This window comes from Marmota marmota, unplaced genomic scaffold (genome assembly GCF_001458135.2).
Source record: "Marmota marmota marmota unplaced genomic scaffold, marMar, whole genome shotgun sequence".
Lineage (NCBI taxonomy): Eukaryota > Metazoa > Chordata > Mammalia > Rodentia > Sciuridae > Marmota > Marmota marmota.
The window spans coordinates 28,671,167-28,683,982 of NW_026000019.1; the positions used below are offsets into that span (position 1 = coordinate 28,671,167).

At 46.3% G+C, this 12,816-nt stretch overlaps 1 protein-coding gene across 1 annotated transcript in view; it reads left to right on the top strand.

Moving 5' to 3' along the window:
* Positions 1-2,963: 2,963 nt before the first annotated feature.
* Positions 2,964-12,816, top strand: part of Cfap45 (cilia and flagella associated protein 45) — a 28,368-nt gene continuing 18,515 nt past the window's right edge. The window contains exons 1-3 of the mRNA XM_015491652.2: positions 2,964-3,059; positions 9,214-9,339; positions 11,642-11,784. Coding sequence (XP_015347138.2) covers positions 3,057-3,059; positions 9,214-9,339; positions 11,642-11,784 — 272 coding nt within the window. The 5' untranslated portion in view covers positions 2,964-3,056. The remainder of the gene's footprint in view (positions 3,060-9,213; positions 9,340-11,641; positions 11,785-12,816) is intronic.

A 12,816-nucleotide genomic window follows, 5' to 3' on the forward strand; every position in this document is an offset into this window, starting at 1 on the left:
TTTGCAGATAAGATAAAGTTAAGGAGCCTGAGATGGGGAGATTATCTTTGATTTTCCAGGTAGGCAGAACCTAATCTTCTGAGTCCTTAAAATCAGAGCAGAGAGACATGACTACTACAGAAAGGTCAGAGAAAGGCATAGATCCTGGCTTTGCAGATGGAGGAAGGGGGCTATCAGCCAAGGAATACAGGAAGCCTTAGGATGTACTAGAGTCTACAGAAGGAAGGCAGCCCTGTTGATAGCTTGATTTTAGCCTGGTGAGACTGGGGTCAAACTCTAGAGCTGTAATAAATGCATGTTGTAATTTTAAGTTACTAAATTTGTAGTCATTTGTTACAGCAGCAGCATAAAACTAATACACAAGACATGAATAGTTTTAAAATAGAAAGACCATCTCATTATATTTAGAAAAGTTCAAGTAGGTATGTGTGTTTAAAATACTCTATTTAAGAGAGGAATACAAAAAGAAAACATCAAGTGCCGGAAAAACAATAGTCAACTAGTTTATCAGCTTTTTCTCTGATGAGATACATAATGTATAATTGTATATGCTGTATGACCCTGTCTCTTCTTGGCCCGAGGAGGCATTGATAAGAACACAATTTTAAATTAAAATTTTACTTAAAATTTTACTCCACTGATGGTTAGAATGATTTTTTTTTTCACAGACTGGCTTCTGAATTTGTACATTTTAAACCTGTTTCTCTTTCACTTTGCTGATGCTTTTTGTGTCAGACTTCATAGCACATAGTCATATGAAGAATATGGCCAGTACATGGCTGTCCGGACATCCAGTGAAAGGCTCTTCCAGGAAGCCTTTCCCACACCAGGACAGCAGATAGTAACTTAACTATAATGCAAGTGATGGAATCCATGCAAACATTTTTTCACCAAATCCAAAATACATGTATCCCTAAGTTGATTACTTTCGCAAAGTTACAGAAATACATGACTAAAGTGACATAGCTTAGGGCCCTGCTGTGAGTTTTAGTGAGTCTTCCTATGAACAGGAAGTCTAGAGTTTGTTTGCTTTGAGGTCAATTCAAATTATCACCTCTGAAGGTGATTTCCTTAAGGTGTACTCTGCCATCTCCTCCTGCCTGCCTCAACTTTATACCTTTGCTTCAAAAGAGCCAGGCTGCTAGGTGTGGTGGCACATGCCTGTACTCTTAGGATTGTAGTGAAGACCAGACCCTGTCTCAAAAGAAAGTAAAAACCTGGGCTGGAGATGTAGCTCAGAGGTAGAGCACATCTGTGTTAAATACCTAGTAACTAACACACACACACACACATACACACACACACACACACACGTCAGTCTGGGTGGAGAAAAGAACACAATCTTTGTTTGGACGGTTATCTCTCTTGGCCTCAGTGGTTACGGGGACAATTTCTACCTCTTTCGTTATGGAGACAATTACTACCTCAGAGGAATGTGGCAGAAAATTGAGTAAAAAACCTTCTGGAAGCATCTGATCCCCAGTGAGGGTGACTTGTTCTCCTGGGCTGCAGGAAAGGGGGGTTCTAATACCAAGGCAGGGCGAGAGTGTGGCTAGAAACAGAAGAGTTCCTTCCTTCCCTCCCAAGCCACTCAAGGACTGTGTCATTCTTTTAAGTTTTCCCCTCCCCTCTTGGATCTAACACTCCGTGGAGCTTCCGGGAGAAAGGAGTGCAATTTTATACTCTTGAGGATCCCATAGGAGATAAGGGCTAGGAAATCTAGGGAAGGAATGTGAAGCTTGCTGGAATAAGTTCTTTAGAAGCTGCAGCAGGTGGCCCTGTCTCGCTTCCTCCATTCCCCAAGGGGCTTTCCATGCTTAAGTTGGAGTAAGGTTCAGAAAGACTGCTGCTAGGGTTTGGAGAGGTTTGGGAGTGAGGCAGGGGTCGCAGAATTGCAGAGTTACTTCCTCAGCTAATCAACACCTGAAGAAGGAAAAACATCGTGGCTGGTGGGAAGGCTTTGTGAGGCTTGGAGCATGTAGGCTGGACTCTGCCCCTGAAGGTTGGGAGGTAAAAGGGAAGAATCAAATTGAGAATATTATTAAATTCCTCAAAACATACAAATGAAAAAGTGTAAAGAGCAGGTTCCCAACCTGTTGTATGGGGTATGCTTAATGAGACCCTGTCTCAAAAGAAAAAATAATTAAAAAGGGCTGAGGATGAAGCTCAATAATAGAGCATCCCTGGGCTATCTTTTCAGTAGGGGGGGGCGGGGGAAGAAGCTCCCCAAAGCCAGTTTCATAGATTTTTTTATTCCCCCATCCCTCCAGTACTGGGGCTTGAACCCTGTGGTGCACTACCACTGAGCTGCATTCCCAGCCCTTTTTGAGACAGGGTCTCACTTAGTTGCCCAGGCTGGCCTCGAACTTGCGAACCTCCTGTCTCAACCCCGAGTCCCTGGGGTTACAGGCATGTGCCAGAGCGCCCAGTTTTTACTTTTATTTTTAATAAGCTCTCCCAGACTTTGGAGAGGGAAGTCTGAGGCACGCCTTTGAAGAAACTGCTCCTGAGATGGCAAGCACAGATCCAAAGCCGGAAGTTTTTTCTTTGGTCTAATGGACTCCCCTTCCTATTGTGAAATTTGTTTGGTCTAAGGCTGCTGGCTTCGCAGGAGGTGGATCAAACTCAGGAGGATCAGGTTTGGCTAGGCGCCTCCCGCGCACTGGGGCAACGGTAACCATGGTAACCCCGGGGGAGGAGGGGGTCTGGGGAAAAACTTGACCCCGGCTAGGTCTAGCTCTTGGGGCAGCTAGCTGGCAGTGAGTCGCCCCAGGGTCTTTACGGCTCGAGTCCGGTCTAAGACAATTGTATAATGCCACTCCTTTCAGCCAAAGGAGGGCGCAGCCCGTCGGCTCAACCCTTTACAGCCACTGTTCCCGCTCTGGAGCCGGGAGGGGAAGGTCGGAGGGAGGAGCTCTGGTCTTCCTCCCTCCGGAGCTGGGAGGGGCGGGGCCTGGGGCGGGGCCAGGCCGGGGAGCGCGGGCTTCTGGTTGCCATGGGAACGCGTCAACATCAAGTGCCCTGAGGCAGTGCGGGCTGCGGAGGAGGCCGCAGAGATGGTGAGGCTCTGGGCCGCCGTTGTTCAGGTGTCCTGAACTGGGTTAGGGGGTAAAGTGGGGCCTGGCAAGGGCAGAAGTTGGGTCTGGGTCTGAAGGCCAGGAAAGTCTGGGAGTGGGTAGAGCAACCTTGGAAAAAGCAAAGGAAGACCAGGGAGGTGTTCAAAAGAGGAATTAGGGGCGGGGTTGGTAGGGATTGTCAACGTGCAATGGGGCTAAGTGGAAGAATTGGGGAGAAAGGGAGGTTCTGACCCTCTTCCCCACCCTATCAAGCTGATGTCGCCAAGGATGGGGATTGTGGGATGTGCTGTGGAGAAAAATACTGGTGAGGAAGCCAAATAATGGGTTTTAGTACCTGTTATGCCATTAACAAGCAATAGGGTGATTTTGGGTAGGTCACCTCATGTTCCTGAGTCTCATTTTCTCTTCTGTTAGCAGGGCTTTGGATCATTCATTGGGCGTCAATAGACATTCATTCATTTATAATGAACAGGAATGGTCCCCTTTCGCCAGGCCCTGAAGAGAGATTGGGATAGGTCTGGCATGCTTGAAATTTGCATAGGGTCCTGAACATAGAAAAGGACAACAAGGGAGGAGCTATGAGGAGGACACTTGTGCTTGAGTGTATTGGCTCTGGAAGGGTTGAGGGAGGCGCACTGACTCATTTCAATAATTATTGAAACTCACTGTAGAATGTCTGGCATACCAGTGCTAAAGGTGGCTACTTGGGTGTAATTTTGAAGACATTTCAGGCTCAGAGGCTGTGTTGCTCTTCTGGGACTTAATGTATTTTAGAAGAACTTTGTTAATTGTGAAATAAAAATGTCTTCAATAAAGAGCAATTCCCAACTTTTGAGGACTCTCTGAAATGAAGTCCCCTTTCAGTTATGCATTTTATTTGATTCAGTGTCTCCCCTTCCCTTGGCACAGGGTATATATTATGTATGTGAGGCTCTAGCATCACACCTGGCATGTCCTTAAATGTCTGTTTGTTCTTGCATACAGTAATGGAACTCTCATTTTCTCCTGTTTAAAAGTTTTCTATTTCCAAGCCCTCATGAATTAGTAAGTTACAACTGGACAAGACTTGTGGATCACAGGCTCAGGGATTCCCTACCCTAGGGCCACTCAGGGAAGGTGTTTGGCCAGCTGAGTGAGCTCTTCTAAAATCCCTCAGACAAGATGGGCATATGGACATCTTGGAGAAGCAGTGAGTCAAAGTGATTGCTGGCAGACAGTGTGTGTATGTGTGTGTGTGTGTACGTGTATGCACGTGTGGTGCTACTCTCTAGCTTTTTAAAAATTTTTGACAGTACTTGGGATCAAACCCAGGGATGCTCTACCACTGAGCTACATCCCCAATCCTTTATATTTTTTATTTTGAGACAGGGTCTTGCTAGGCTGGCCTTGAACTTGTGATCATATGGCCTTAGCCTCCTGAGTTGCTGGGCTTACTTAGATGTTTCACCATGCTTTGTTTCTCACTAGCTTGTTTTATTTATTTATTTTAAATTTGGGGGTACTGGGGATTGAATTCAGGGGCATTCAACTACTGAGCCACATCCCCAGCCCTAGTTTGTATTTTTTTTTTAATTTATAGACAAGGACTCACTGAAGTGCTTAGCACCTCACTGTTGCTGAGGCTGGCTTTGAACTTGTGATCCTCCTGCCTCAGCCTCTCGAGCTGCTAGATTGACAGGCATGTGCTATTACGCCCAGCCTATTCACTAGCTTTTGAGAGGGTGAGGAGGAGTGAAAAGAGGTGGCAGGGTGGGGAGGTTTAGGGTTGGACAGACCCACAGGACTCTTACAAAGGTTATGATTAATAATATCCTCCGAAAGGAGGGTCAGGGACCTCAGTATAGATAGGCAACCTGATCCATTTGAAGAAAGAGGATAACTGACTGGATCATTCAGAATAAAAGGCAAGGGTCCTTGGGTGTGAGCATACCCATCTTCTTGGTAACCAAAATCTACACAAAGGGAAGTGAGACCAAGCTAAGAGTCTAAAGTCTGAATTTGCCAGCCTGTGGTAATTCTATATACAAAAGAGGAACAAGATCCCAGGGTGCAGAGGACATCTAGGAAAGGACATGCCTTTGTCTTTTTTCAGTTGACAGGTGTTGCAATGACGTCAGGGAAACTCCACACTGACTCATTCCAGTCCTGCTCCAGCTTTGTCTTGTTAAATTTGCATTAAACATCCTGGATCCCAGCATGTGCAGTGCTGTGGTTTATATGGGCTCCATACTCTTGCCATCAGAGTCAGGGCTCCAAGCCCACTGTTACACTTTATTTTCAACTAAAAATAGTTTTATTATTTTTCCTGGTCATAAAAAATAGTTACCTACTTCGGGGAAAAAACTATTTAATACAAGAAATGTCTTATGACAGTAAAGCTTATTTGAAATAACTGTTAAGCGTCTTTGTGAAGATGCTTTAGTGACACATTTTGTGTGTATATCCTCCATACAAACATTTTTGCAGTAATACCTATATATTTCTCAGAATGCGTTTTCTTTAAAACTAACTATGTTTTGAACTGGGTGTGGTGGCACACCCCTGTAATCCCAGCTACTCAGCAGGTGGAGGCAGGAGGATCATCAGTTTGAGGCCAGCCTAGGCAATTTAGTGAGACCCTGTCTCAAAATAAAAAGGGCTGGGAACGTAGCTCAGTAGTAGAGCAACCTGGGTTCAATCCCCAGTACCTGTCCCCGCAAATATATGTGTTATGAAGAACACCCTATATCAATAAGTATAAATCAATATCCATTTAACAGCTAATCTTCCTGCATCTGTCTCAAAGAGCCCCTAGCTCTGGTCACATTTTTATTTATTTATTTTTGGTACTGGAGATTGAACCCAGGGCACTTCATCATAGAACTTTTAATTTTATCCCCAGTCCTTTTCATTTTTTATTTTGAGACAGGGTCTTGCTAAGTTGCTGAGGGTCTCCATAAGTTGCTGAGGCTGGCCTTGAACTTGGTATCCACCTCCACTTATCTAACTGGGTTCGCATGCTCCTGGGAGGATATGGTGTATGGAGAGTTAGCTGAGTCACTAAGATGAACATATCCAAGCAGGGGTGGCATCTTTATCTGTCCTCATCTTTCCCAATCCCCCCTTGCCTCCTTAGCTATTGGGAGCTGGGGAGTGCTACGTTCCCTTCAAGAACTGTCTCCCCTCACTCCAAGCAGGACTAGTTGGGCTTCTCTCTGGCCACTGCTCAGCTTCTTGGAGATATTTATTTTGTCATGCAAGATGTAAAATCAGCACTTCACCTCCTAAAAGAACCTCTTGGCTATTGCTTCCAGCCCAGAGGGATCCAACTTTCCATTTCTGCTTGGTTTTTCATTTTTTTTCTAGTACTTTTACGTAGTGACCTCCTGAATCCTTCTTGTTACTCTTGGCAAAACTGATTATTCTAACCCTGGGGTAAGGCTTTTGGCTTCAAACTCAGCAGTTCTCAAATGAGGTTTTCTCAGACACCCAATCCTAGAGCTCAGAGCTTCCCTTTGTCCTGACCAGTGGCCACTTTTCTGTGGTCATCTGTTCTCCTTCCTCTGCTCTGACTTTTAAACGCGGGCAATCAATTATTTCCTGTGGTTACTGCCCTGGACCATGGCACTAAGAACACAGGAAGGAGAAGATGCAGCTTGAGCCCTCGAGGGAACTAGAGCCCGGTAGACCCGACACACAAAGAGAAAACCTGTAGGAGCCCTTGAAAAGAAACAGGAAAACAAATGCAAAACAATAATAATACTTTCCATCTGTACTCCAAAGCCCTTTCACATACATTATTATCCACAATGCAGACCACATACGTGATCTGGAAAACGTGGATTGGTGGAGTGACTTGGAGCAGGGCAGATGTGTTTCCCCAAAGCACCCATCTCTGTGTGGTCTGCATGCCTTGAGAGTCATCTTGCTCAGCCTCATTCACTGCTCTTCATCAAATGCATATTGGGTTCCCACGGTGTGTCAGGCACATTCTTAATTATGTACAGAACTCTAGACCATCCCTCACGATCCAAAGCCTCTTCCATCTTTTCCAGTTATTCCCAATGTTTGGTCTCAATCCCACCTACTGCAGTTTCTGTTCATTTCCTCTTATTCTATTTTTGGTGGAAAGAGGAGCAGTCGCTCACCACCCACCATATAATAACCCTTCAGAGGCTGTTATTAGGCATCCTCGGGGCTGCTATATTTACCTTTTAATAAATCCAAGCTTTTCTGCTCTGCTGTATTGGGGCTGCCTGAGGATGTAAAGGGAGGTTCCCTCTTAAGCTTTTTGCTGGCTGTGCCAGGCGGCAAGGGAAAGGCACACACAGCAGTGCTCATTGTTCGGAACAGAGCCAGCTGGAGAATAATTGCCCAATTTAGTGTGAAAACCTTGATACAGGTGGAACAGGTGCTTGGGGGTTCTGGTTGGTAATGGCAGATCAGAGAGCTTTCAAAACACTGTCCGGTGTTCAGTGACCTGGAATGCATGGTTTATTTCTGTTTACCCTGTCCCCTTGATGGCTGCTGATTCCCAGGCTTGGAGGGACCCAATATGTCTAGCCCATTCCCTCAAGGTAGCCCAGCTTATAGAGCTGTGTTGTGTGTGTTTGTGTGTGTGCGTGCGTTTCGGGGTAGGTGGGCATGTGGGCTTCTCCAAAGACAGATTTGAATCAGTTTTAGATTAAGCCTGGAGTTGGGTGTGGTGGTACATCCTTGTAACCCCAGGGACTTGGGCAGGAGATGGGATAGGCTGAGGCAGGAGGACTACAGGTTTGAGGCTAGTCTTGGCAATTTAGTGGAAATGTTGCTCAGTGGTAGAGTGTCCCTGGGTTCAATTCCCAGTATAGGGGAAAAAAAAATTCCTTGTACAAACTGCCTCCTAGAGATTGGATTGATCCATCCTCCTGCAGTTGGATTGACCTTGTAGAATGAAGGGTGTTGAATTGGAATTCTCGGTTATAAGTAACATAGCAAGACTCTAAAGTAGAAGGGAATGTGTTGAGAGGATTTTGGAGAGCTCACTGATTTGACACCCAAGCCGGGAAACTAGGCTTAGAAAATAGGAACAAACAGATGGCAGGAACCAAGGCCCAATCAAAAGTAGAAAGGATCTCATAAGACCCTTTGGTACACCATTGTCCCCTAACACTGTCAGCTTGGATTGCAGGATGCTGCTACCTGTGTCCTTACCAGTGTTACCCCTGACTCTGGGTATGGCTGGCCATGCTGCCTCTATCAGAAAGACTTTCTTGATTCTGCTTCTTGCATTAGTAATTTCCCTAGGCATTGTCAGCTTGGGGTGATTTCAATTGGCTAAGCCTAGCTTCCTTGCCCAAGTAGGAAGACAAACACCTGGTGTTTTCTGTTTCCTTCGTCGATGAGCCCTGATTCCCACAATGATTACAATGGAAAGTTGGCAAACACAAGAAGATCCTGGGGCTTAAATGACTAATGTACACTAAAGGAGTTCTGGGAGAGAAAAGCCACATAGTGGATATTAGGAACTGGTTAACTGGTTTGCCTTACTGGTGATCATTCATCTTTCATCTATAGCCTAAAGTGTATTAAAGTGTCGACCACATGCTCAGTAGTGGGGGAAGTGCTTTTCCATCCTTTCTGTCCTCGGATCCCTGCCATGACCTTGTGAGATTGCAAGGCATGGAGGAGAGGTCAATTAATACATCATTTGTGAGGGGGGCCTGGAGCTGAAGCTGAGAAGACTGGAGGCAAAGAAAACCCTTTATATTTCTGGGGCGTAGATTGAATTGCCTCATGAGAGGTTGTTCATATGGGACACTGGAAGCACATGAGTAATGAGTTGAAGTGTCACTCCTTTCCTGCCACCTCTGTCTCCTTTATCCTTTCTTCCATACTGCGTGACCAATTTGGTCTTCTTCAGCCGCAGGGGCTACCGAAATGCTCCTTCTCATGGAGCCAGTGTGCCTTGTCTCTGCCAAGGGACTCTCCTGCTTCTGTGAGGATGCGGTCTACCTATTGCTATTTGTCCCCCATGTTTCAGGGCTCACACAAGTGCTCTCCTTAACTTTCCCCACATGCCTACCCTCTGTTCCCAACATGGGCTGACAGGGTTTTCTGCCCAGAGTCTGAATGCCACTCAGTTATGATGACCCCAATTTTTTTTTTCTTTTTCCAGCCGTTAAGCACAACTGGCATCTTGAGCTCCTCTTCTTCAGCTTCCAACAGGTCACGAAATAGGACTCGCTATCGGACCAAAGCTATGAACTCTGAAGCAGACGAGAGCCTCTTTGGAGGTGTCAAGGTAACCCTCAGAACTGGGTGCAGTGGTGCATGCCTATCATCCCAGTGATTTGGGAGGCTGGAGCAGGAGGATTGCAAGTTTGAGGGCAGCCTGGGAAGTCTGACTTAGTGAGACTCTGTTTCAAAATAAAAACTAAAAAGGGCTAGGGATGTAGCTCGGTGGTATAGCACTCTTGAATTCAATATCCAGTACTAGAAAAAAAAAAAAAAGTAGCCCTCAGCAAGTCCCTCCATGTATCTGTCACCTGGGCAGTGACCCAGACCAGTGCCGCACAGGTCAAAGTCATCACACTTTGTTAGATAAATCTCAGACAAAGAACAGAGGGGAATCCCGAGACCAGTACTGTTGATCTCTGATCTCTAGTGTGGCCTCTAGCATGGCCTGTGTAAACGGGGCTGCCTGGCTTCTTCCCTCTCAGCATTTAAGATCTGGTGTGATGTCAAAGGGAGGCTCAGCCACAGAGAGCTCCGCCGTCGCTCAACGAAAGCCTCAGGATGAAGCACTGAGGGCTGGTGGGCACAGCTTGAAGACGTAAAGGAACTTCTTCCCCTTCCACCAAAGAAGAGCATCAGAGTACAACACAAATGACCTCCTTTCTCACTTGCTCAACTGAAACAATTACTTAGATTTGGGAAATGGGAAGGTTTTTATTTGCAAGCCTCGTTCAGACTACAAGGTTGACCATCCCTTTAGTCAAGAAAGGGAGAGGTAGAGAATTCCTCTGAAACAGTTCCATAGGCGAGAAGGAAGGAGAAATAGAGAATGAGACACGGAGAGTGGGATTGTGAAAGATTCAGAGAAAGAGAAGAGAGAGAAGAACGAGCTGTGAGCTGGATGTGGTGGCACATGCACGTAATCCCAGTGAATCAAGAAACTGAGGCAGGAAGATTGCAAATTTGAAGACTGCCTGGGAAACTTAGTGAGATCATGTCTCAAAAATTAAAAGGGCTGAGGATGAGGCTCAGTGGTAGAGTGCTCCTGGGTTCAATCCCCAGTTCCAAGGGCGGGCGGTGGGGGAAGATGGTAGGTGGTGTGAATACCTGTGGCAGCTGAGGAGGTTGTGGAGAGGAGCAGACTTTCCAGAGGCTTCAAGATGGGCATTTTTTTTTTTCCATTTAGAAGATTCCCACTTTGCCACAATTTTCCTATTTTTAAGGGAAAGAATCAAAGAAATGCAATTTCACTTACATTTGGTTTTTGTTTATTTCGGGTCCATATGGAGTTTTCTAGTAATAGCAAAGAGAGGTGTGGAAGTGGCCAAGTGGTCCAGGAGCAGTTGTGCTGGCTAATAAAAAGGAAAAATTCTGATCCCATCCCAGTTTTTTTGGCCTTAAGGGAGGGTGAGAGTCCAGGAAGTCTCTTAGTGGGCAGTAGGGGGCAGAAGTGGCCTGTGGCTTGACCGAGTGGTGCTCGCCTGGAAGCCGAGATGGGCACCAGGTGGCAGCAGGGCTCCGGACTGTGTGGAAAGTTCTTAGGATAGGCAAGGCCACACCCCGCCGCCCGTCAGGGTCCCACTTGATGCACTAATGACAAATGAATTCTCTCCTGTGTTTTGTCAATCCCAGAAATAAGCATTTTTCTTGTTATCTGACTCTGTCACAGTCAGAAGTTTTAAAAAAAATCATAATCTAATCTGTATTAATTTTTGCTAAATTCTAACTCCTTGATTTTTTTTCACCATCTTGGATTTTAAGAGCGTGTCTCTGGCCAATTAGCTATGTGTAACTCCTTCAGTATGGCTTTTATTTATTTATTTATTTTTGGTTTGACACAAATTAATGATTAGAAAGTGTTCAAAGGGATTCATTATTAGAAAGAAAAATTACTAATATCATAAACTGTATTAGTCTATAACAAATTATATTGCTTCAAAATCGCAATGTAATCCAGGAGAGATAAGAATTCCTGCTTTGATAGAGGAGAATCTTCTATGAAGAGAGGAGAACCTAGAGACCAAAAATCTATTTGTCATTCCTGATGATCTTAAAGTCGGGCTAGATACACACTAGCAACTCCTCTCCTCCCCTCTTCTTGCTACTGTCCCTGACCATGCTGTGCTGAGAACAGGAGGCCTAGCTCTCAGAAGAGTCGGTCAGTACCGAGCGTCCAGCCACGTTCAAATAAAGAGCACGGTGCTGCTTTCCCAGTACTCATGGTGGTCCTGCAGTCTGGGCCCAGCAAGCCTCCCCTGCCCCTGGGTGGGGTGGAAAGCACAGGACAGGGGAAGGCTTCATGTGCAGTCAGGACTAAACAGCAGGAAGTGCGGTGACCAGCTTCTAAAGCTGTCTTTCTGACTTCACAGCCCCTGGCCCAGGGCCAGAGCGACAGCCCCCTCGTGCTGCTCCGAGATGAGCACACCATCCGGAGAACTCTCACGGCCCTGGGCCTGGATCACAAGCCAGAGACCATCCAGCTCATCACCCGGGACATGGTCCGAGAACTCATGTGAGCCCCCACGGTCTCCCTCACTCAGCCTGTACTACCTCTGAAGAATTTTGCGGGGAGACGGGGAAACTCACCAGGTTTCCTTCTGCGGGCCCAATCCCTGCTTCTTTCCTATTCCTTTCCCCCTTTAGTTTCATGGGTCTTTCTTCTTCATCCGGGCCTCTCTTCTTTGTCCCTTGCTGTGTTTACTCTTGCCCATCATTCCCAGCTGCTTTTCCTCTCTCTCTTCTGCTGGCTAAAGGATCTAAGGAACTGGGAGAGGGGAGGCGCTTAGTGGGTCCTCTCTAAGTCTCTATTAGCAAACCTGGTAAAGGGAAGTGATCCAGATGAGTCACTTCCTTTTGGCTGCATTAAGAATCTGAAGCGAAGGGAAACTGACCAGATGCCTAATTGGCCTTCCCAGACTCTGAGGCTATCTGAGGAGCTCCTTGGGTTCCTTTGGGATTAGCTCAGCCTTGCTTCCCGACTGGAGCGGCGCAGCCCTTGCATGGATCCCTCCTACGTCCGGGGTTCAAGCCAAGCTCAGAAAAAAAGCAACGGGCCAACATGATGCTCAGTGGTTTAGCTCTCGTATTAGTTAGTGCTTCACTCTCTGTAACTGTTCTTCCTACTCTGGCTCTACCCGCTAAAAACTTGAATTCCCAGAAAATGCTGACTGAGTCATAAGCTGGGGAAGAACAGCTGGTCATAGTGTAGGAGCTGGGCCTGACCACAGCCCCTTATTGAGCTTGGTCTGGCCAGCCCCAGCATCCAACAGCCAGATGTGGTCAGCATCCTGTGCAGCCAGGCCTGGGGCCCTGAGAAAGGGTTCCTTCTTTGGAGTGGTCTTGTGCTGAAGATGCACTGGGAATCAAGCACTGGTCCTTTTTCCATACTTAGATTCAGATCTGTCACTTAGATCTGTCACTCCAGATCCAAGCTGGGCCATGTCACCTGGCTGAGTCCCACATACACTCACTCATTTGGTCTACCTCTTGAATACTCCCTCCCCCGACACACACACTGGTTTTATTAGATGAGATTTCACTTCCT